Source organism: Akebia trifoliata, chromosome 4 (genome assembly GCF_017979445.1).
Source record: "Akebia trifoliata isolate Shusen 1 chromosome 4, ASM1797944v1, whole genome shotgun sequence".
Classification (NCBI taxonomy): Eukaryota; Viridiplantae; Streptophyta; class Magnoliopsida; order Ranunculales; family Lardizabalaceae; genus Akebia; species Akebia trifoliata.
In genome coordinates this window covers 13,881,876-13,905,447 of record NC_141378.1, presented here as the reverse complement: position 1 = coordinate 13,905,447, position 23,572 = coordinate 13,881,876, and the positions used below count along the sequence as shown (strand labels likewise).

General features: G+C 33.7%; 2 protein-coding genes and 1 non-coding gene across 4 annotated transcripts; 2 read left to right on the top strand and 1 right to left on the bottom strand.

The window, feature by feature from the left end:
* Positions 1–6,999: 6,999 nt before the first annotated feature.
* On the bottom strand, positions 7,000–11,850 carry LOC147403965 (putative RNA-binding protein ARP1). Its single transcript, XM_086437696.1, has 6 exons — positions 11,255–11,850; positions 11,056–11,179; positions 10,793–10,898; positions 9,557–9,593; positions 9,225–9,486; positions 7,000–7,388 (listed from the first exon to the last, which is right to left on the bottom strand). The coding sequence occupies exons 1-6, from the start codon at positions 11,435–11,437 to the stop codon at positions 7,315–7,317; spliced, it is 786 nt and encodes a 261-aa protein (XP_086293822.1). The 5' UTR covers positions 11,438–11,850; the 3' UTR covers positions 7,000–7,314.
* Positions 11,851–16,705: 4,855 nt separating this feature from the next.
* Positions 16,706–16,797, top strand: TRNAY-GUA (transfer RNA tyrosine (anticodon GUA)). Its single transcript is given in 2 exon segments — positions 16,706–16,742; positions 16,762–16,797. It is a non-coding gene; the product is annotated as a tRNA-Tyr (tRNA).
* A 1,759-nt stretch (positions 16,798–18,556) lies between these two features.
* On the top strand, positions 18,557–23,196 carry LOC147403963 (metacaspase-1-like). Of its 2 annotated transcripts, none has more exons than XM_086439769.1 (6): positions 18,557–18,945; positions 19,344–19,450; positions 20,643–20,973; positions 21,080–21,209; positions 22,498–22,692; positions 22,953–23,196. In XM_086439769.1, the coding sequence occupies exons 1-6, from the start codon at positions 18,596–18,598 to the stop codon at positions 23,010–23,012; spliced, it is 1,173 nt and encodes a 390-aa protein (XP_086295895.1). In that variant the 5' UTR covers positions 18,557–18,595; the 3' UTR covers positions 23,013–23,196. The 2 variants fall into 2 exon arrangements, with proteins under 2 accessions (XP_086295895.1, XP_086295896.1); XM_086439770.1 differs by having other exon boundaries at positions 18,560–18,945; positions 21,089–21,209; positions 22,953–23,192.
* Positions 23,197–23,572: the final 376 nt, after the last annotated feature.

Below are 23,572 nucleotides of genomic sequence, written 5' to 3'. Positions count from 1 at the left end.
ACAGTTCATCAAAAGAAATTTTTTAATCAGAATCAGAACGGTGTGTACCTGACATGTTTTTATTGGAGTTTAAAACACATTGAACTCATAATCAAGCTGTTTTTTCAATGTCTTTAATCTCCAATAACAACGTGTCATGTAAACACAGTAGGGTGCTATAGGAATGGGACACCCTTCTACATCATAATTTTTTTTTTTTTTTTTTAATTTTAAAAATAAATAAATAAAATGTGAGATTTAATGGTCAATTCTATCCAGACCTAACTAATCCTACTACAAAACAAATCCTTCGAGGCACCATTCGATTCGTGAGGGCATTGAATTCTTAACATTGTAGTTTAGGTTCATTATAATAGTCTATGAGGGGTAAGTGTGTATAGTGAAAGCCGATCCACATCAAATAAAATATTGGATGATTTAAATTTTAGACATCCTCCTTTACTGTTTTGTTCAATTCTAGAGATACTCTTTTATTTTATTTTCAAGCTACTGACATGCCCTCTAGACTTAGGTTTCAAAATCGAAAAAAAAAAAAAAGACTTGTTAATTTCAAGCTGCTAACTTTTAAGATAGGCAAATCTAACATAATCAATCTAATTTTCAATGTATTTGACTGCATGAATTTTCATTTTTCATAAAATCTATAAGAAAATGAATAAGGTGGAAAAATCAAGTGTTTTTTTTTTTTTTTTTTAATACTTAGACAAAGCAAGGGTCATTGGTAGAATTAGAGACTACGGAGGTGGAGAGAGAAAGAAGAAAAAGAATAGAGAGAGAGAGACAAAGACGACAGGTGGCAACGATAGTGACAATGACCATGATAGTGGTGACAACGATTAATAGTGGTTGTGGTGACATTGAGGGAAAGAAAAAAAATTAAAATTTTGATTAGAGATAGATTTTATTATTTCTTAAAATAGGTGAAAAAGTAAAATTCACACTTTTTTATATTTTCAGATGAGAGTGAAAATCTTTTTTTCTTTGAAAAACCAATCAAACACATGAAAAATAAATTTTTTTACCTATTTTTCTTATGTAATCAAATACACCATATTGTTATATAAAAATTCTTTGATTTTTTTATCAAAAAAAATAGCCTATCTTATTCTTGTGATTAGAAGGTTGAGGATTTGAATCTTTAAATTGAAGACAAGGTTCCCCAAAAAATCTGTCATCTTCAAGTTATTAACCATTACGGTAAATTGTTTTAAAACCTATTAAACCTTATCTTTTATATTTAAATTAAAGATTCTATCTTCGATGATCTTCAAGAAAAAAATTGGATTAAAGACAAGATTTGAATAATTTGCAATCAGAGGTTAACAACTTGGAGATTTTCTTGTTTGGGAGAGAAAACAACGAAAAGATAAAGATGAGGTTATTTAGGTAATTTTACGAAGTCAACCCCTCCCCACCACCCCGCCAACTACTTGTACAATGTGTGCCATTGAAAATGATGCCGACAGGCCCTGTCCCAATGCGCCTGTTGCGCTCTGGAGAATGGAGATACCAATACGCTTTCGCCTAACCAATCCATACTTTAATAAAAAAAATTATTATAGGTGTACTCGGTCATAAATATATATAAAATTACTTTAATTACGTCAAATTTAATTATTCACCAGCTCCAAGGGACAATTAATTATTATTATTATTATTTTAAAATAGTTAGTTTACAAGTCCTGTATAGGGCCCACATAGATGTCACATTCCACAATTCAACTTTAGCTTTAGGTGAGGAGTATGGATCTCTCCACCTTGAGATCTATGCCATTACTGACAAGAATTTCCATAATTCTTTTCTAGCTCCTCCAGCTTATTTGGCTATTAAAAAATATGTATTCGGCAAGAATATCTTCACTATTTCACCCTTCATTTAGATTGCCCTCGTTCTTTTTATACCCTAATCTGAAGGATCTAGCAAAAATATTAAAAAATACCCATTATTTTAATTCACATAATCGATTATATTTCAACCTTCAAACAACTTTTTTTTTTTTCCGAGGGGATAGAAGATTATGAAATTTTGAAAAAGGGTTAAGGAGTCATTGAAAATGATAAATTGAAAATGAAATTGGGTGGGTTAAAAATAATTTACATAGAGGTTGAAGAGAACACATTTTTGGGTGAAAAAACAAAGGTTATATAAAGTCAACATTTCAAGATTAAGGCAATTTAATTCATTTTACAATTGCACCTCATCAGTTTGAAACGATGGGGGTATCTCAAATATTCATAAAAGCTGGAGGGGCATATCTAGATCACCATTATTTGTATACCTCTCTCTTCTTTATACTAATATGAGTTCCACCTATGCATTTCAAAATTGAGCAAAATGATAATTGGTTTGATCTGGTAGATATAATTATTTTATTAATTATATGTACATATATTATTTAAAGGGTCCCTATCCGTGGCCAACAGTTTGGCAAACATTTTGGCAAACACTTTTTCAAAACATGGGTTAGAGGTCTTGGAATGGGCTGATTTTTGGTGAGGATGATCTCTATGGTGAGAAGATCATCCTCACCAAAAATCAGCTCATTCCAAAACTTCTAGCCCCATTTTACAAGTTGAAAAATCGTGAACCGTCCATTTTTTGTAAACCATTTTTGATGAGGTTAGAAGTTTTGGAATGGGCTGATTTTTGGTGATGATGATCTCCTCACCATAGAGATCATCCTCACCAAAAATCAGCCCATTCCAAGACCTCTAACCCATGTTTTGAAAAATGTGTTTGCCAAAATGTTTGCCAAACTGTTGGCCATTGAACGCTACTCTTATTTAAAATGGTACTAACTCGTGAATTTATTATAAGTTGACTATAATGATTTTCGAATTTGTTATAATGGAACTTTTTTTTTTTAAGAATTGGATGTTAACTAAGGCACAATTATCTCTTGTAGAGTATGTTAGATTCGACAATTATCATCAAATCAGATGATTACATCATGATCTATGCTTATGGTACATGTTCGCAGCGAGATTTTGACTACAGACCAACATGTTTCATTCTCCATTCGGAGAGATGCCTATCACTTTAGAGGATACTTCACATATTTTAGGTTTGTCTATCATCGGACTTCCTGTAACCATATCACATGCTCAAGGTCAGGATTTTACGGATTTGATACATCGATGTTTAAGAGTTCAACTACAAAACAACAAGGCTAAACAGAGAGATATCTCTGTGGATTTACATGCTTTAGTGCTAGATCCATGAGTACCATCACCACAAGATCGCTATATTTTTTTGAAAATTTGCAAGACAATTTTTCTTTTTCTAAGACAGGATGATATGTATGGGGAGTTGTCCTTTCATTTTTGTACAATTCATTATCACAGTTTGCAAAAGAAGTCGAATAGCCAACTTCAAGGTTGCACTCCCTTTTTATAGATGCTTATACTTATTATAGTATATTATTATTAATTAATTCATTAAAATGATAATAATTTTTTATTTTTTATGTTTATCTTACATATGGACACAGGAGCACTTACTCATTGGAAGACACATGATTATTTATTAGGGTCTTGGAATACCACTAATGTACGTCAAATGTTCACAATAACATCCATAACGGCATACAATCATTCTTCGTGCAGTCATCTTAAAAATTTAAACATTTTTTACACAAAAAAAATTATTAAGAGAAATTAGAGAGTACAAAAATAGAAAGACTAATCAGTAGAATTGATTGTAAAATTTATGTCAAATGAGAAATGAATGAATGTGTTATTTATAGTGGGATTATTTACGACTGCTGAAGCATAAATCAGAGATAATATATACATTTGTCCATTATAGCGAAAGGTGATGTTCTAACCTCTAGATATTGGGAGGATAATGGGGTCGTTTTGGAGCAAATGAAAAGTGATGTTTGAACCCCAAGGTTTCGGGAGGGTAATTCCATCCACTTGAAAACAGGCTCTTGGATGTTATTACCTTTTTGATAATTTTGAAAAAAAAATATTATTCTTTTAATAATTAATAATTAATTTATTATTTTTTCTAATAATTTTTCCTATCATATATGTCCAATTGTTGTTTGAAAAACAAATCCTTTCATGGGAGAACCGTGGCTAGTTCTAAAGGGTGGGCTCACTTATGGTTCTAGTATAACCAAATTTGAAATTAACTTAATGGACTCTTAACATAGGATTTACTTTCTAAATGCCCCCAAACTTAATTTGGGTCTTACTTGATAATCCACTAAGTGAAGTTTTGTCAATTAAAGGCCCCTTCACCTTAAAAAGTTTTAAAATACTAAAAATACCCTTTTTCACCTCTTCTACCTTACCTAAGTTTTTAATTTATCCATGATTATGGTTTCCTTCTCGATTTGTTATGGCTAATAATATAAGAAGAATGAAAATTTATACTTATAATTTTAATTTTGAAGATTTAGACATTTTGAGTAATAAAAACATATTTTAAGTAAAGGGCTCCAGTGTCGAGAGATTAATAGTTTTTTAGGTTGAAAGAAACCAAGTTTTATACGTGAAAAGGACTTCCCATGACATTCGAAGACACATGGTCTTCTATCCATACATCTTCTCTTCCAAGTGTACGGGAAACTTTGTCCTTAAGGAAAGCAATTTGAGGGTTTGATTTTGGCACTTATGACCTATTCTTCAAACTTGGGTGTTTCGTAAAAATTTATTAATGGAAAGCTCTCCACTAGATAGATCTTTAAAAAATGCCTGAAAAATATTTAATAATAATAATAATAGAAAATTAGGCTTTTTGAATTAAAAAAACACACTTTAATAAAGATTTTAGTTAAATTAGTCACTTTTTAAAAGAAAATAAGCAATGAACTTGTCAGTTTTGTAAAATTGCAAGCTTGTCGAAATGGTTTTTATAAGAATAGGATCTGACCTTGTCAAAATGGGTTTTTATCATATCTCAATATTATGATATGAATCGATAGGGGATTGGATTGGGTCTGAATTGGATCAAATCTGGTTTGTTATATAAAATATAGATAAACTTCATATTTATAAAAAGTATATATAACATAATGTACGTACTTTCTCACATTTTACTCAATCAATACATGGTTATCAGATATGATACTTATTGGAACCCAAATCCTCAATGAGATATGGAATTATGGGATCAGAATAGATCAGATTTCAGGACTAATCCGAGTTGTTGACAGTCCTACCAAATAGGTCTGAAACAACAAAATTGAACCTAACAAAAGCGGTGAAAAGAGCTCTATATCTAGTAATGGGAAGCGAAATTGTCTACATCCCTTTATCTCTGTTGTTTGATGAATCATGGAAATTGTTCGAGGAACAGGCATTGTGGGCCAGGCTTTCGATTTACACATCTATCTTTTTTGCATCCATGCTTTCTTTCTCCGAATAGTTAATTTGTAAAGAAATGATTTTAGAGAATAGAAGATTTGACTTGGACAAAGTGGAATAGAGAAATAGGATTCGATTAAAGTTATTAACCAAAGCATTGCCCTGGCCAATTTGGTGGGGCTAGGGCTTGGCAACTTTAGCCCGATAAGAGGTTAAAGTTGGATTACAGCTCGGTCCATCTCTTTAGGGTTGGGTTAGGCTTTGTAGAGTCCAACCCAAGCCCACCACCTTGAAGTCCTATGGCCTCTTTAGTTTTCTTTTTAAAAAAAAAAAAACATAGTCCTTAGGTAACTTGTATTTTTCTTCCCACAGGTCACTCCTTCATCCATTTGTTATAGAAATTAAATTAAATATAGACCAATTTTTTAAAGTTTGTTTCATATTCATATTCAGTTTCTCATGACCATCATGTTGGAGTTCAGTTGCATGGTAAGTTTTCCATATTATGGAGACAAACTTCACAAAAATTCAGTCAGTTATTATAATCCAAATCTCATGAAAGATTACTTGAAGTTAAAAATCTTGACTGTCTAATTAAAATGATACTTAATGTTAAATTTTTGTATTGTTGATTTCAGAGTGGGCAGAATTTATTATATATAGGTCACTATTAATTCAAATTAAGACTATGATCCATTAATCAACATAAACCCAACCATCCATACTCATCATCGATTCTAGTTACGGTTTAAAAGACTAATGGAAGAATATAAGTTAATTATCAACTAATTATTTCAGCTCTGTCTATAATTTTTAAAAATAGAATGTGCTATAAAAGAATTTGCATCAAGGACCAGCCTCAAATATGTGCCATTACTTCATGTGCACTTAAAGCTCTCAATACCCTTCAAAAATCATTATGCATTTGTTCATATGTTTTCAAATTTCTACATCATTTGTTTAAGTAGAAATGTCTTGATAGTTAATCTATCATTATATATAAAATCGAATAAGTTCTATAATATCATTAATCTTTCTTTTAAACCCAGAGGGGTTGATTCAATGGCAATTTTGGACTAATATGCAGTTATTGCCTTTAGGTCATAAGTTCAATACCTAATATGAGCATTAATTCCTCATGGGCCACCTCTAAGGGCGCACCCTCACTTATCTAGTGCATGTGATGTGCAAGCGTTGCACATGCCCCGTGACTAGTCCTTGTATAAGACCATGATCTATGAATTGGGCAAAGCTCAAATATGAACCTGGTCCACAAATTAATACCCAAATATTGCATCTTGTTTCATGTTCACGACACATGTTAGAAGTCAAAATTATTGTGCCATATGCATTTTTTAACTATTTAGAAAATAGGAGAAGGAAGGCGTCTATATGATTTTGAAATTCTTTTATAAAAAAGGGTACCTGCTTTACTTGCATTTACTTAAATTTACTTTTACACACTTTTCATAGGCACTTATTTGAAGTTGAAAAAAAGTAACAAAGTAAAGGCAGGCACCACAAATATACCCTATTTTGGTAAAAAAAATTCTATTATTACCAAAGAGAGGATATCTCCTATATGGTAAATATTTTTAAAATGCCTATGCCACACTAATGTTGGTTTCTTTATATTTGGTAGAACAACTAAAAAAGAATTTCAAAAAATCATGGTAGTCTGAAACTTTTATTGAGGACTGAATTTCTCTCCTTTGTTCATACATTTGTGAAAAATATTTCATGAGTGATAGTTGAAGAATAAATTACCCAAAAAAGGTGGGAAAAAAAATCACAGCTTAATTGATGTCCTTCTTTAGCTGCAACTGTTCTTCAAGACAAGTAATTTCTTGAAGCAATTCTCTCCTGAAGCTGCAACTTCTCCACATTTGGACATAAATAAATATGAATGGAAGAGAAGTGAAGAAGGTACGCCCTGTCAAGATTACACAAAATTAAATGAACCTTTTTTATCAAACCATGCATATTGGAGTTAGTGTCCTAGGTGATTGGGCTCTCTGAAGTAGTGACACCTGCTTCAGTTGTTGCTGACGTTTGTTGAGAAACTTGTGAATCTGATACAAACACATACTAATATATTAGCTATTTCCCAAAGTATCAAATAAAAGGATGGATTATCAATGAATCTAAACCACTGATCAAATTGGTGTGATGGGTCCGATCCAATTTTGGGACCCAACAATTTTAAGTCTTATCAATTCCTGTTTCTGTCGATCCAATTCAAGGAAAACAACAACAACAACAAAAACTTAATCCAAAGATTTGGGATTAGCTAAATGAAACAAGAAATCCAACAATTGCAATTATCCTAAGAATATATGATGTATCCCTGGGATACATGTTATATGTTTATTGTTGGTTTTCATGTTTTAACAGTAGGGCTTTTTCAATTTTTGTTATGAGTCACTATATATATATTGTTGTGCGAAAGCATAACAAGAGTAAAGATAAGAAAGCAAAATGAATATACAAGATTTACGTGATTCAGCAAATTGCCTACGTCCACGGAGGAGAGGGAAAAAAAATCTACTATTAACGATAAAGATTACAGACTCTCTGTCCACAACCACGAGAAACCTCACAGAGAAAAAATAATAATAAAACCCTACTTGAAAAATACAATATATATACCAAAACCAAAAATCTTCTTGAGGCCTCTGAAACCTTGCATGGGCCCAATCGAGCTCACTACCCATCAGGAAAGGTCTCTTTTGATACTTCCTTACCTCTTGAAGTCCAAGCCCTATACGTGTACTAGACATCTCACAACATATATACACCGATCCTTGATTTATATTGCAAGTGATGTGCATAAACTTATATTGGTAGGCAGTAGGGGAGCAACTTGGTTCGATTTGGGGCCAAATCAGAACCAAACCAAGATAGGTCAATTCTACTAAATAAGAAGTAGAACCGAATTTCCCATAGAACTGAAACAAACCATACGAACAAAGGTAGGTTTGGTACGGTTCTAGGGATTGTTAATATCTTATAACCTCTTTTCATATAGTAAGTCATTAATTTTTTTTTGTTAACAGGGATATCCAAACTTGCGTTCGACTGGTGGGATCAGGTGAGCTAGGGCTTGGACCGAGGCATAAGGATCCCTCCCCAGGGACGTGTAAAGTCCACATATCACACGCGCTAGGAAAGTGAGGGTATCATCATAATAAGTCATTAATCTATCCATTAAAAAAAATATTCATTAATCTATCCATAAAATAGTCCTTAATGTATGTCCTAACTCCTAAAAAGTAGTAAATCATTAAGGGGTTGGTTCTTAGTTCTGTACAAGTTTTGAATTGAGAACTAGACTAACTTGACTGATTCTTCATTTTCTCAATCCATAACCAAACTGCAACTTGTTCCAAACTGAACCAAATCAGCACAAAGCTATCAGTTTTGTTCGATTTTCAATTTGAATTGGACCAAGTTGCACCCCTAGTAAGTAGCATTTACACAATTTACAAAATAAGTTGAATCGAAACTGGAATTGCCAATAACCATGAATACCCATTGGATTCGATTTGCAAGAATTTGTTGAGATAAAAATACCTTGATGATAGTAGAATTCCATTGTTTTTTTACATGCAAATCTTTTTTCCATCACAAATTGTAAGATATATGAGAAATGTCATCTAAGAATCAATGTAAAAAGGTTTTCCTTTCAAGAACACAACATATTATTTATAGAAGTATCAATGACGTAATTACAATTTTTTATTTTGACTGTTGAAGAGTAGGTCAGGCTATGAATTGGACTGCTCAAGGGTCAAGTCACATTTGGTTTTGTGGCCCCATGGCGCATGTTAGATTGTTCTATTGTAATCTCTCTATGCAATAATAATAAATAAAAAGAAGGAAAGAAAGAAAAAAGTTTGACAAACTACCAGTAGATAAGGGATCGACTTGTCTCATCGTTTCTGAACCTGTCGGTTGAGTAAAAGTGGTGAATGATCCCTCCCCCTGCGCAGGATAGTGTATATAAGAGGGTCTCCTGATAACTTGCGCCTGGTGGGCAGAAAAAGTTCCCCCAGGATTTTGTAAAGAATACCCATAATAGTATGGGGATCCAACGGTCGATAATGATGATGATGCTGCTCCGTACACTTGATGGTAGTATTGTGGTTGAAGTTGTGGGTTGTAGAGAGTCTGTTATAAATTAATAAATTAAATTAGAAAAATAAAATAAATGGAGAGAGAGAGAGAGAGAGAGACTAACTTGTGGGTATCCATAATCTGGTGTGTAGGTGGTGTACCTGCAAAGAAATGTAAATGAATATGCATTAGAGGGACCACCTACTTTTTTTATTTTTTATTTTTTATTTTTTCTTTATAAGAAGGATTTAAAGTATTAAACAATTCACATATTTCTAAATTGAGAAATGAGAACATAGTACACTTATTAACAACACCCTACAGTACTACAGTAGGTCCTACAATTTACACCAACAAATGATGTAGAACATCAGAGCTTCTACCTCCCATTAGATGTCTTACGTACATATCTTGATGCTGATCTAGTCCAATCAGCACGACCCCACCACACCCAAACACATGTATCTGACCAATTTGATGTACAACTACATTGATTGGCCAATGGTAGTTGATTGATCAAAGAATACTGCAAATACTAGTATGTGTATTTCCATGGAATGGTCAAAAATTAATGAGAAGTCAAACACGTAAGCTACTGACCCTATACTTTTATACTATAACAGTACGAGTGCCATCCTTGTAAGTTAAAACCAATGTTTTAATTAAAACATTGTGGGAGGTCCAACAACCTTTCGTAATAGATTTTATAATGAGAGTGCATTAGTAATAATTTATTTATAATAATATAAAATAAAATAATATTTTACAATTTTTAAAAATTTATTGATAAGTAAGGACAACAATCACTGATTTTTACCCTTCAGAAGATCCTCTAGTTGAATCAAACTTCAACAATGTACACTTAATGTAATATCTAAAAAATAAATAATTTATGTAAAATCAAACAAAATTTTAAAATTCATCATTAAATGTAAATCAGATCCAAGAAAATTGAACCATTGTCCGACCATGATCCAACAAATTTGACAAATTTTCAGTTCAACCATTTCTTCATGAAACATTGTTATAAATGTACATACCTACACTACATATATAAATACAGACATTAGTAAATGATTTTGTATGTTGCATCTCATACAATAAATGTACATGCCATGTTCAAATTACTCAATTGTGTCTCTAACATTTACTACTAAGGTGGTGTGTCAGTAATTTATATAAAAAATGCAAATTAAAACAGTAAGAATAATGATAAATGCATGTGGTTGACATGATAAGGGCACAAAATCACACATCTGTATCTCGATGAAAACGATCTATGGTTCTGTGCCCTTACCACATCAGCAGTGTATCAAAACCACGTGCATTCATCAAGACTCAAACAATAAATGTAACTCACCCATAAGGAGGATACATGATCGGAGGAGGTGGTGGCGGCGGCGGAAGTAGTGGTCTCCCGACTCGATTATACGGTGTTGAACTTTGAGGTCCACCTTGACCTCTCCCTATATTAACACCAACCAAATTAAGTCCACATTTTATTTGGATTAATTGTTTATATGTTAGAAATTTTCATAACCTCCAAACATCAAATTCAGATATCAAAGATATAAAAAAACTATTGCAATATTGATTTTTCATATAAAAATAAATGTGGTCAACCTCTTGGAGGTGAGGGTCTAGGCCGACCAAAAGAAGCAATATTACAATTGGTTCTTCTCCCATCTATCACAGGGTTCGGATCAATGCAAGCTCTCCGAGCCGAATCTGGATCAAGAAAAGTCACCTACAAATCCAAAATTTAGATACCAAAATGAGAAAAAGAAAAAGAAGATAAACTTGTGTCTATTAAGAGACTTACGAATCCATATCCTTTTGATCTTCCAGTGTTCTTATCTGTAATTATAACAGCCTCAAGAATCTCTCCAAATTGCTCGAAATATTGACGCATTTCTTCGGCTTGTGTTTCCCAAGCCAATCCTCCAACGAACAGTTTCGTAAATGTCGTATCTCCGAATTGGGATCGATAATGCTGATAAGCCATGGTCTTTAAATCTTCAAAATAACAAATGGGTATCTTTCTTTTTGCATGAGATATCTATATATCACTCTATAATTGAAGAAGCTTAAGATAAGATTATTTATCTTCCATCTCTTCTTCTCTTTGTTCTCTTTTGTTGCCTCTCCTTCCATTCATTACCTTCACCTTCAACAGCAATGGAAGAAGCATTGTGAAAGACAGAATTGTTGTTGTTGTTGATGGAGAAGAAGATGATTACAATGGGTTGTTTTTAGATAGTTTAATTAAGAAAAGAAAAGAAGGGATGGTGGAGATTATGAGAGAAAAGGTCCAATAGTTGCAAACGCTTATTTGCTGGGGTGTTGAATATAGAATGACAGCTGCACCACTATGCAACTCGTCCATGGCCTCTCTGTCCCCCTCATTAATATACCCTCTCTACCCTCTTTTTTTTTTTTTTTTTTCTCTCTCTCTCTCTCTCTCTCTCTCTCGTTGTATATATGTTCTGTTTACTCTTGTTTTTGCTCAAGCCGTGGCCCTCAAAATTTCCGTACATGCTTGTATGTTCCTCTACAAATAATTTATTCAGACAATTAACGGTCGTACATCTGCACTCAGCAAAGCATGACCTTCCATTAATGGGTCCCTCCTTGATAATTAGTCATTTCTGACCATGGGATCATTTGCATTTTTTTTTATGGGGACCATTCCAAAAATGGGTCCATCTTGGATTAGTCATGTCGGTCCATGGATCACTATGGACTTACTGGACATTGTCGGGGTGAAAATCGGAACATCTGCGTCCTTACTTCAAATTACCCCAATAATTATGATCTAATGAAAAAACATAAAAACATAATAAGCGAAGAGTCGTGATAATCTGACTACCCCACATGGCAAACTAAATCGATTATCCTGACATGACAAGTTCAGGAATCATAGATCTACGCTCCTTGGAATACACGACTGCACTTCCTCATAAAAAGGGCATATGAAGAGAAATGTGTATCCCAAGGAATGCAGATCTACAATTCCCGAACTTATCACATCAAGCAGTGAATTGAGTTTGCCGCGTGGGGTAGTCATATTATCACGATTCATAAACAAATCCAAATTAAAAGCATGCATTGAAGAATAATGAGAAAAGAAAATGAGTCGTGATAATCTGACTCCCTCACGTGTCATACTCTCTTGACGAGGAATGTACTAAAGTTATAGACTTTATGTCTCGGGATACACAACTCCACATCCTCACAAATCTGTGCATTTTTGTATTCCAATTAAAGAAAATCTATGGTTATGGCACATCACACATCAGGAGAGGTTTTTTAATATGCCACATGGGGGTATCAAATTATCATTACTCAAAGAAAATGCATAGGATTTTACAGTGTTTGTTGCCTCAAATAAGCAGTGATATCATTAGGTTTGAAAGGCAGCCAACTTCATTACAGCAACTTTTCTGACAAAGCTTCTTCTCTCTTACATTTACCACTTTTATTTAGACTCTTGTTGGAATAACATTGAAATTGACATTGTTTCACGCATTGGTGTGCATTGAGCCATAAATGCTTCTCACAAGTATTTCAATAAAAAGCATCTATGATTCTTACACACATCCACATCAACAATGTGTGAAACAATGTCAATTTAAATGTTACTTCAGCATTTTTTATTTATTTATGGTCTTTTGACCTCATTGGTAGCACTTTATTGCCTGGTTGAATTACTTGACTTTAGTTTTATCATGCTTACCTGATTTATCTTTCAATCTTACGTTCATTGCACATGTTAGGATACGTGTTTGTCGATAGACAACATGAAAAAAGGATAAATTTGTCGTCAAGATCCCTCAAATTTGTCTAAATCCAAATAAATTTGACAGATCTTGGCATTGAATTTAATTATCCTTTTTTTTACATGGTGAGAGTCATGTCTCATTCCTATATTAATCAATTATCATGTCAGTACTGATTACGTCATATCTTTATAAAAAATCACAATATCTTATACATGTCACTTGGGACGTGTCCTAACTTTAGGTACCCTGACTTTATTTGAGCAACATTAGACTCGAGATCAGAGTCATCTTCCAATTGTATACCAAGTGCCTACAGACTAAGGAACAAGTAATTTTCTGATTGAGGATTGGAGTATATAATTTTAGGAAATCTGACCTTTATACAAGCCTTGAGGTTAATTGAGTTGATTCTAATCCTTTAATCATATATACAAGTTCTACGCATTTGATCTAGATACACTTATACCCAATTAATTGGGACTTATTGGTAATTCTAGGGGTATTTTATCAAAACAGCCTAAGGATCTGTTTGTTTGTTTTTGAAATTATGGGCTTAGCCACATTTTAAAATATTTGTTAAAAGAGCCATATATCTATTTTGGTATTTATTTTTTTGTTATAATCAAATTGGGTATTTGTTATTCAATCATTAAGCTAAATTTACTTTTCTAACATTTTAAATTTCAAATTCGTACATATGAACTGATTTTTTTCCCCAAAGTGGTACCATTTAGGTGAATCTACCTTCACATACCATTATTTTCAACCCCCAGAAAAACCTCAACTCTCTAATATACAGTTTTTTTGCTTTTTCATAATTTTGTAAAAATACGTGATCTTTTATTTAACTTCTCAAGAAAGTTAAAATGTAAAATGAAAAATGTGACTCCCATTTTGGTAAAAGCAAATAAATATCAAAATGGCCAAATGGGTACATGATTATTTTGAAAGAAGTTTTAAAAAATGGTTGGGGTGTATTTCATGTATGAAAGTGGTCACTACCGAACCTCATAAATATTATTGTGTTATATTTATTTATTGCCCTTGTGATTCTTGTGTGGAGTTAATTTGGCCTTTAACCACTTTTGGCTCAAAGAAAGAAGTTGACATAATGACACGGGCTGTCCAAAAGTTTGATAGATAATAAAATCATTCATGAAGGATTGATCTAGGGGTATGGGTAGGATAAATTAGGTCATTGGACCACCTACCTATATTGGGAGTAGAGATGGGACAATGGTTTCCATGATGTGTGTTTACCTATTCTTTGGAACAATCACTATGAAGTTATGAACCAGGAAGATAATATTTCTTGTTTAAGTATACAATCAAAGGTTGATGACATTCCATACCATCAATAAGGTCCCACTTAAATTTTTGTTTAACACCTTGGTGATGTGATCCTAACCGTCCAATGAATCCTCATCAGATTACTCTTTTGAATATTTGTCGAACTTCGAAAATCACATCCTTAGTAGTCTCTAATCAAAAGTTGTTCAAAAATTGCGTAAACTTATCTCTTCAATCAATACTTATTTAAATTCATTTGAGAAATCAAGTTATTATAATCAAAGGGTATCAATGGTGGGTACAAGCAATTAATGTTGAATATGTCAATTGATAACAAATCTTCAAAATTCTCGGCTAGTATTGCTCAACAACAACAATAGTAAAGCCTTTGGATGATGATATGTAAGGACGGATTTACATTGGGGGCATATGGGCACTTGCTCCTGACAAGAATTTTCACAGTATATAGATTAATGAGTTATTGGGACAGATGTTAACAACGGATAAAAAATCCGTCATTATTGACTCCACAAAAAAAAAAAAAAAAAATCACTTTTAACTGTCCCCACAAAATATTTTTCTACTCTTAGTAATCCTCATATGGGTAAAATCCTAACTCTGCCCCAGTTGATACCATATATATGGGTTCAATGCTTGTCAATATTGAGTTATGGAACTATGAACATATGACAAACTAATACATCATTATTTTGCGTAAGTAGATATGAGAACTCCCCCAAGGTCTTTGGAATTATTTCCAACTTGTAATTAAAGGCCGAATGAAGTTTGTTTGTGAGCTCTGTTGGGGTGCACTCATGACACATGCACAAGGAGGAAGTGGGGGTGGGCTAGTAAATAAATTTGTAAAAGAGAAAGGTGACAGCGTTAGGGACGAGGAGAGACAGCTATATATATAGTTTTATGAGGACAGTGCAAGTCCGTGAACTGGCATTCATCTCTCTCCACGTGGGTTGGTGTCAGTCATGTAGAACAATGAGCTGGATTTCATATCTCTCTCTCTCTCTCATTCATATGAAGCCAGACTGTTTCTTTTTCCTTCTAAGCAAGCAACTTTATTTATTTGTAGTTAAACTTATCGAGTTCGTATGGATAGCATGTTAGCTGATTTAATTGTATATTGAATTGAATTGCTCATATTTCTTTGAAATAATGATGAATGCACATGGTAAATCATACGCGATTAGTACGTGGCTGAAGTGCAAAGGCATAGAATCACAAATATTTTTCTTGTGAATCCCAAAGAAAAAGATATATGATTCACGTCAACTGCGTACAAATCATGTATGATTTAGCATGTACATTTATCACCACCCACTTCTTACAGACTATTTTCACAAAAAAATCAATTCAATGTGACATTTGTAAGTTTTTTTTTTTTAATGAATTAAGTGATTTAGTGCAGGTAGGATTTAAAACCAAAATCTCTGGTATCATCACCCAAAGATTTTATCAATTGAGTTTACAGGTACCTGCATGAGAATTTGGTTATGTCAATAAGAATGTTAGAATATTTTTTTTTTCTTCTTTTAATAATGATCTTTATGGTGAGAATGACTCAACATAAAATTGAATCGTTAAATTGACCACAAATTTTTGGGATAAGATTTCAATGATGATAATATTATGTCCTATATACTTTATAAGTATACATAATCCCCAAAAATTGAACCAGTGGTTCAAAAGAAAATTTGTTAAATTAGTGGATAGCTGTGGTTGGACCATGGTTCAATTTACATTTATTAAAATATTAATTTGTACTCTGTTCCAAAGAGTCTTGATAATATGACTCGTTAGGTGGCACACTCAAATGACTCTATGACGTGGATAGGTTCGGAAATTGTAAATTTGTACGCTTCGGGATGCACGGTTCTCTCAGGATACACTTCTGTTATGGGGAAGTGCAATCATGTATCTCGAGACGTACTACGAAACCTGAACTTGTCACTTCATGGAGTCATTTGAGTATGCCACCTAGTGAGTCATATTATCATGACTTTGTTTTAAATTATTTTCATTCATTTCCATAAATCAAACACACAAAATCAGATGGAACCATTAGTTCTGTTTTGCTTTTAAAACACTGATCATGGGCAATACTTAAGAGGAAATTCCCATGGACTTGGATTATAGCCTAGTGTTTATGCACATTGAAATAAAATTTTACGCTTATCTCACATAAACCGACCTTAGCTCAGTTGGTAGAGCGGAGGACTGTAGTAGGGAAATCCTGTAAGCTATCCTTAGGTCGCTGGTTCGAATCCGGCAGGTCGGATTTTTTCTATAAAATTATTATTATATTTTTTTTCCTACTTATCTTGATGTTACACGCTTATAATTTTCTCCAAAACCCGTTCAGAAGTTCTCTACTGCAGCCTTCAACCTTCTTCGGAGAAGACCTCAACTTCACACAGGCACAGGCATACGTTTTTGAGTGAATTACTATTTTGTGAGTTGAAAATGAGTTATTTAGGATTCCACCTGACTATTCATTTTAATTATCAAAACGTGAACAATCACATTTTCGTTAAAAAAAATTAGAATGCAGTGAATATATCACAAGTTTAAAATGAAATTTTCACTTTAAATCTGTGAAATAATCACTTTTTAAAACCTCTGAATTCTTTATCGTTCACGTTTTGGTAATTAAAATGAACAGTGAGTTAGAATCGTAAATTCGTCAAAAGTTGATCACTTTTATGTAAATATCTCTAAGTTTTAAAACTGAACTCTATTCAAATGTCCATCTAGTAGTCCATTTAACTACTTGATCAGCACTACATGTATCGCGCTTGTTTCCCTGCTTGATGTACCATAAATCATGTCAAAGAAATGACATATGCATTGGTATATATTAGAAAGTTTTTAGGAAAATGCTAAAGTGACATAAAATTTTACATCGATTCATACATTGCTGATGTGGATGTGTGTGTATCGAGCCGTAGATGGTTCTGGGCGCACCTCCATGTCCAATGTGTGAGTCGATGTAAATTTTAATGTCACCATGAGTAATTGTGAAAGTCATTAAGTATTGTTTTAAGAGGGGATATAGAGAAAACGAAAGGAGTGTCTAGGACACCATCACATGTAAACTACATGTGACGTCCTTGACAACTTTCCTATGCAGGAAGTTTCTATGCTCATGTGTTAATCACTAGAATGGAAATCTAACAATTATATTCATTCTTCACAATTTCAATTACAAAACCATTGATTCATATTAACTTTACCTGCAAAATTTCAATTAAATTCATCTAAGTCAATCTCTACTTAACCGCCCTACGACAAACAATACCTGAAGAAGTGATTGCGTTATTTGTGAATGAGTTAGCTAGACCACAAAGTGAAAACTGAAAAAAGTGACAAGAAAGTTTGACGGGCTAAAGCCCACAAATTTTAAAAACTGAATTTTGAAGGCAATGGCCGTTGAAATTTTTTTATGTTCCCCAATTTGACGGCTTAAAGCCATCAAATTTCTCCCATCCTCCATTAATTTGACGGTTTCAATCCATTAAAAAAAAATGATAATGAAAAATTCAACGGCCTTGGACTATCAAATATAGGCTTTTTTCACATTGTGGACCTCACCCTGTCTTTTGGTTTCTTGATTAAAACATCCAAAGTATTGGAAATCCATACTTAAGACTTAAAAACGCTCGCCCAAAAGGAAAGTAGAGTCAAGTTTTTGAGTTTTAAAACTGTAATCTCCATTCAAGTATTCTACAAAAAGAACTTGTACAGGGGAATTGTTCCCATATTCCTTTTTTTCGAACCCATGACCTCAAAGTTGCATTAAAATATACCAACCAACTGAGCTATGGGTGTAAGCCCCCAAGAGTTGTTCCTACTCATTTAACATATCGAACAAATAAGGCACGAAGATCACCAAAACTTCCTAGCCCACTAAAAAAAAAGAGAGAATCTGATTCACTAGACCTTAGAAAGTGGGAATAAAGGGGATTTGAAAATAGGCCAAATTCTATTTCATCCTTTTCTTTTTCATGCCCCCATCCTCTAGTTTTGTATAAGACTTAACAATTTTTTTGCTTCTGTACAATTAGAGATAGACTTAAATGGCTGGTAGAACAGAAAAATGCAGTGGGTGCAATATAAAATTACTCGTTCCACCGGAGGCCAAAGCCATGCGATGTTCGTCGTGTCAAGCCATCACACCGGTTCGACCCCTCCACACGTTGGATCGGGTCGAAGAACCGGTTCGACAAGCGGCTGGATGGGTCAAAGGGTTGATAAACAATATGTCTAATAAAATAGATTCTATTACTACTTCCATGAATAACTACCCACCCTCTGTTCAACCTTCATCTCCTTATGGTCAATATGTTTATCCTTCTATGCCTCGATCCCTTGCGTTTCCTTCGGTGCATGGAAGAAAGAGGGCAGTTCTATGTGGAATTTCTTATAGGTAATATCAATCAATATTTTTTTTGTATAACTTGTTGAGTCGACTTAGAATTTTTCCTAGTCGACTCGATTGGATTTTGGGGTGACTCGGAAAAAGAATCATGCCAATTAGCCGATCATCGACTCATTGGACATTTGAATGGAGTCAAGTTTTAAAACTAAATGGACATGATCTTTGTATCAATCATATATTTCTTAATAACTCATCAAGTCGACTCGATTGAATTTGGGTGTGACTTGACAATTAGATCCAAGCGACCTAGCAGATCATCGACTAAATTGACATTTAAGTCGAGTCAAGTTTTTGAGTTTTAAAACTAAGTATTAATATACATTTTACTATGACATATAAGATTAGACCTTAGTATAATAAGTTGCACTCACACTATGTATTAACAGGTCACGAAGGTACGAGCTTAAGGGTAGCATTAACGATGTTAACTGCATGAGATTTTTTCTGGTAGAGAAATTTGGTTTTCCGAACAATTCCATACTTATTCTAACAGGTATTATGTATTCTCTTAGTAATCGTAACAGGTCTTATGGAATTCTCTGTGAATAATAATTTATTCTTGAGTTATTCTCTGCGAACAATTCCATACTTGGGTTACTTATTGTCCATTAGAAATGCACAATCGTCCCTGAGTTATGATTTGGAGCATGAAATGTCTTGCAATAAAAATCAACTAGATCAGATGATTATAACCATTCAATTAATTTTGTTATGCGATGGTCATCTGGACATTTTTACTTATCTTAGTTTCTGTGTTGGCAAGTTGTCTGTAGATTCCACTTTGATGATTTAAGTTCATTTTTGAAAAAAAGTAATTTTGGTTCAAAATCTCAATCAATTTAGAATTGTGCATGATACTTCAAATGATCTTAGGGATTGAATATGATCCCTTTCAACTTTGATTCTAGGTATACATATTCAATCTACAGTTCTCATGCATGTGTATTTAGTGCTCAAGATGCCTTCTAGATAGGGGGGCAGGGGTCTTGGTCGTATCTCTGTTCTAACTATGTAAAGAATAGGAATCTCGATGTGGCAAATGGACTATTGATGTCCCTCCTAATGTGGAACGATATAATTTATTTTATTTTTTTTTAAAGTGGGGCAACAACAACAACAAGAACCATTTTTTGAAGACCAGGCAGCAACGACTAAGTCGTTAATTTGACCCTTGGATTAAGGGACACATTGCAAAATGTGGATTAAGGGGGGTGCTTGCTTAGCTTATATGTGTCATTCCATTGTGTTTTATGACTACATAGACACATAAAGGGGGTGTGTGTGTATCAATAACTACATAGTGTAGTACATGGGGGGAAATTGTTTTGGCTTTTACCAACACATACATTAGCAATTACATGCAGTTTTTAACCCTTACATCTATAATAATCTAATTGAATGAATTTCAGAGAAGAGGATGACAAATTTTATGAAGATGAACCATAGATCAACTCAAAAAATCATATATATATATATATATATATATATATATATATATATATATATATATATATATATATATATATATATATATATATATATATTTTTAATGAAGTTTATGCTAATTTTGTGATATGGAGATCCGATTTCTAATCTCTTTTGGATGTATTCTCTTAAACAAAGAACAAATATCTGAATTCACATTCTATTTCACACATCTGCTTTGGTGCAACAACCAAAAGCAGAAGACTCAATGGACCAATACAAGATCCCGACGAAACAGAACATTCAAAGGGCATTACAATGGCTCGTCTGCGATTGCCAATCTGGGGACTCATTGGTGTTCCATTACTCTGGACACGGCTCACAACAACGTAACTTTAATGGGGAAGAGATCGATGGATATGATGAGACCCTCTGTCCTCTTGATTACGAGACTCATGGGGTAATCCTTGATGATGAGATTAATGCCACCATTGTTAGGCCTCTCCCTCGAGGGACTACGCTTCATGCCATCATCGATGCTTGTCACAGTGGAACGGTTCTTGATCTTCCCTTCTTATGCAGGATGAACCAGTTAGTTTTTTTAATTTTATATATATATATATATATATATATATATTCATTATTCCGATTTGATAATAAATTGTGTTATGAGTTCCATATATAAACTATAGATTAGTTTGTTCAGGAGTGGACATTACTCATGGGAGAATCAATGCCCTCCATCAAGTTCTAATAAAGGTACAAATGGTGGATTGGCCCTCTGTTTTAGTGCTTGTGATGATCATCAGACCTCTGCAGACACCACAGTAAGTAGTACCAATTTTAATGGCTTTTCCTGATATGTATTGATACATGTTGAGAGTCTTTCAACGATCATTTAATTGATGAAAAACGAAGCAACACATACCCAGTGGTACATGGGTCGGGTTAGTGAGGACATCGTTGTGGTCAATGCTCAAGATCTTAAAATCTTGACCCATTGATTCCAAAACTTATATATGAATGTTCTAAGTAATGCTATATCCCCTTCAACATAATAGCGGATCACTATGTGAAAAAACAAAATTTATAGAACTTCATAAAAGTATATATTGAACATCAGCAAGATTTACGCAGTTAAGAGTTTGAACATGTCCAGATCATCTCAGTAGACAACTCCAAGGGGTTGGCCTAGTGGCAAGCCGAGCCTTGATAAATTCCTCAGGAAGAGTAGGTCAAAAGTTGAAACCCCACGAAGCTATGAATTTCTTGGGGCCAGCCTCCAGGGTCCTGTTGCACGTAGGACTTTCCGAGGGGGCGGTACCTGTGACCGCGAGATTAGTCCCACCCGAAGGGTGGGGACACCCAAGATATCAGAAGAAAAAAAAAAGTATTCATCTCAGTAGACTTTCTCTAGTTTATTGTTTAGTGGAACTAGTTAATTGTATTATTATTAAAAAAATTTTTGTTACGTGTGTTCTTAATTTTATCTTTCCCATTCGATCCACTCATCCATCTCAACAAGCTCACATGTTTATAACTGCCCGACATTCAATTCCATAAAGCATATTTGGTCTTACCATGGTTATATAAAATTTTTCTTTTAATTTGATCAGTATGCTTATGCTACAATATCACTCTAAAAGAGCATCTCCACTTTAACCATCCAACTGTAATTTCATAGGCAACATCTTCGTCAATATCTATATCCTTTGAATGATATACTCTTCAAGGTACAACTAATTAAATTTATATTACCCGAAAGACTAAAATTATCAATATTAATATTTTTTTAGGATATTAGTGTATCAATATTAATATGTTTATTTCTTACATGGTTTCAAAACTCGTCTGAAATCGAGTTGTATCTCCCGAGTCGTCTCAGAATTACCAAGCAATGGGAAGGACAGACAAGTCATGTATTGGACGAGATTTAAAACCCATGTTCATTTTTCTCGTTGTTGAACGAGACGTCTCAAACATATCGGAAAACTCGTCTGAGATGACTCAGTCTCATTCGCAGATGAGATGAGGCGTCAAAACAAGTTTTAAAACCATGGTCTTGATTGCTATTATATTGGCATTGTTAATTAATTATTTTCTTAAAAAATGCAGGCTCTCTCAGGTACAACTATGACTGGTGCCATGACCTACAGCTTCATTCAAGCTGCGCAAAGCGCACCTGGATTGACATATGGTAGCCTACTCAATGCCATGCGAGTTAAAATCCGTGAGGCTAATGCGGGACTACGTTTGAATGGTCCAATTACATCCCTCATAAGAAAAGCATTCGGCATGGGCTTATCCCAGGTATGTTAGCCATTTATCTTCTTCAAGAGTATAGCAGTTTTTTTTTTTTCCCTTATTGTTCTTGATGTGTTGGGATTGAACCCAATACTAATCGAAAGCAAGGATCGAATCCACCACCTCTATAGGGATTGATCATAAAAAAAAGCCAACAAATCTAAAAATAGATAATTTTCTTCACTATTGGTTCTTTCCATGTTGATTAGTATTATTTTTCCTGATTTGATGATGATCATAAATTGGATTTGTATGGTGGTGTGCAGGAACCTCAATTGTCATCGTCTGATATTTTTGATATTTACAAGAAGCCATTTTTTTTGTAATGTTATCTCGGGGCAAGATTACTTATTAATAAGTGTAAATTGACATCATGTCATCATCCACATTGTCATCTCTCTTTTTTTTCTTGGGTATTGATAAAGTCCATGAGTATTGACTCCAAGATTTGCATCCGATATTAACTCTATGTGCTCGATTCGATTGCTTTCTAATGGGCCGAAAGGCTAAACATTTACCTTAGCTTCAAACGGGCATAACTTCCCTGTAATAAACCAAAACAACCACTACAATACCAATTCGAAAAACTTATGACGAGTACTACAACAAGAATTATTTAATGGCATTGTTTCAAAAATTAGATGACTGGCCCCAATCATCTCAGTATCATTCGTGAACGAGACGACACACCATCATCAAGTTATTGGGTTATCTTCCTTGTCGAATTAGTGGGTATTCTTCTTTTTTGCTAATTTGTCTTCCTAGTTCAGAGAACTGGAAAAAATATGATATATATCTCGTCTCATATAATTGAATCGTCTTACCTAGTCATCTCGGTATAATTCATAAAAAATTGAAATTGAAAACCATGCTTTAAAAACTGATT

Bases quoted from the DNA above. Each gene is read 5' to 3' on its own strand.
- LOC147403965 (XM_086437696.1), bottom strand. From the start codon at position 11,437: ATGGCTTATCAGCATTATCGATCCCAATTCGGAGATACGACATTTACG. The intron at 10,899-11,055 runs GTTGACCACATT...GTGTTAATATAG, and splicing joins TAGACCCTCACCTCCAAGAG to GGAGAGGTCAAGGTGGACCT. The intron at 7,389-9,224 runs GTAGTTTGTCAA...TGTTTGTATCAG, and splicing joins AGTCGATCCCTTATCTACTG to ATTCACAAGTTTCTCAACAA.
- LOC147403963 (XM_086439769.1), top strand. From the start codon at position 18,596: ATGGCTGGTAGAACAGAAAAATGCAGTGGGTGCAATATAAAATTACTC. The intron at 18,946-19,343 runs GTAATATCAATC...ATGTATTAACAG, and splicing joins CTATGTGGAATTTCTTATAG to GTCACGAAGGTACGAGCTTA. The intron at 19,451-20,642 runs GTATTATGTATT...AACCAAAAGCAG, and splicing joins TTCCATACTTATTCTAACAG to AAGACTCAATGGACCAATAC.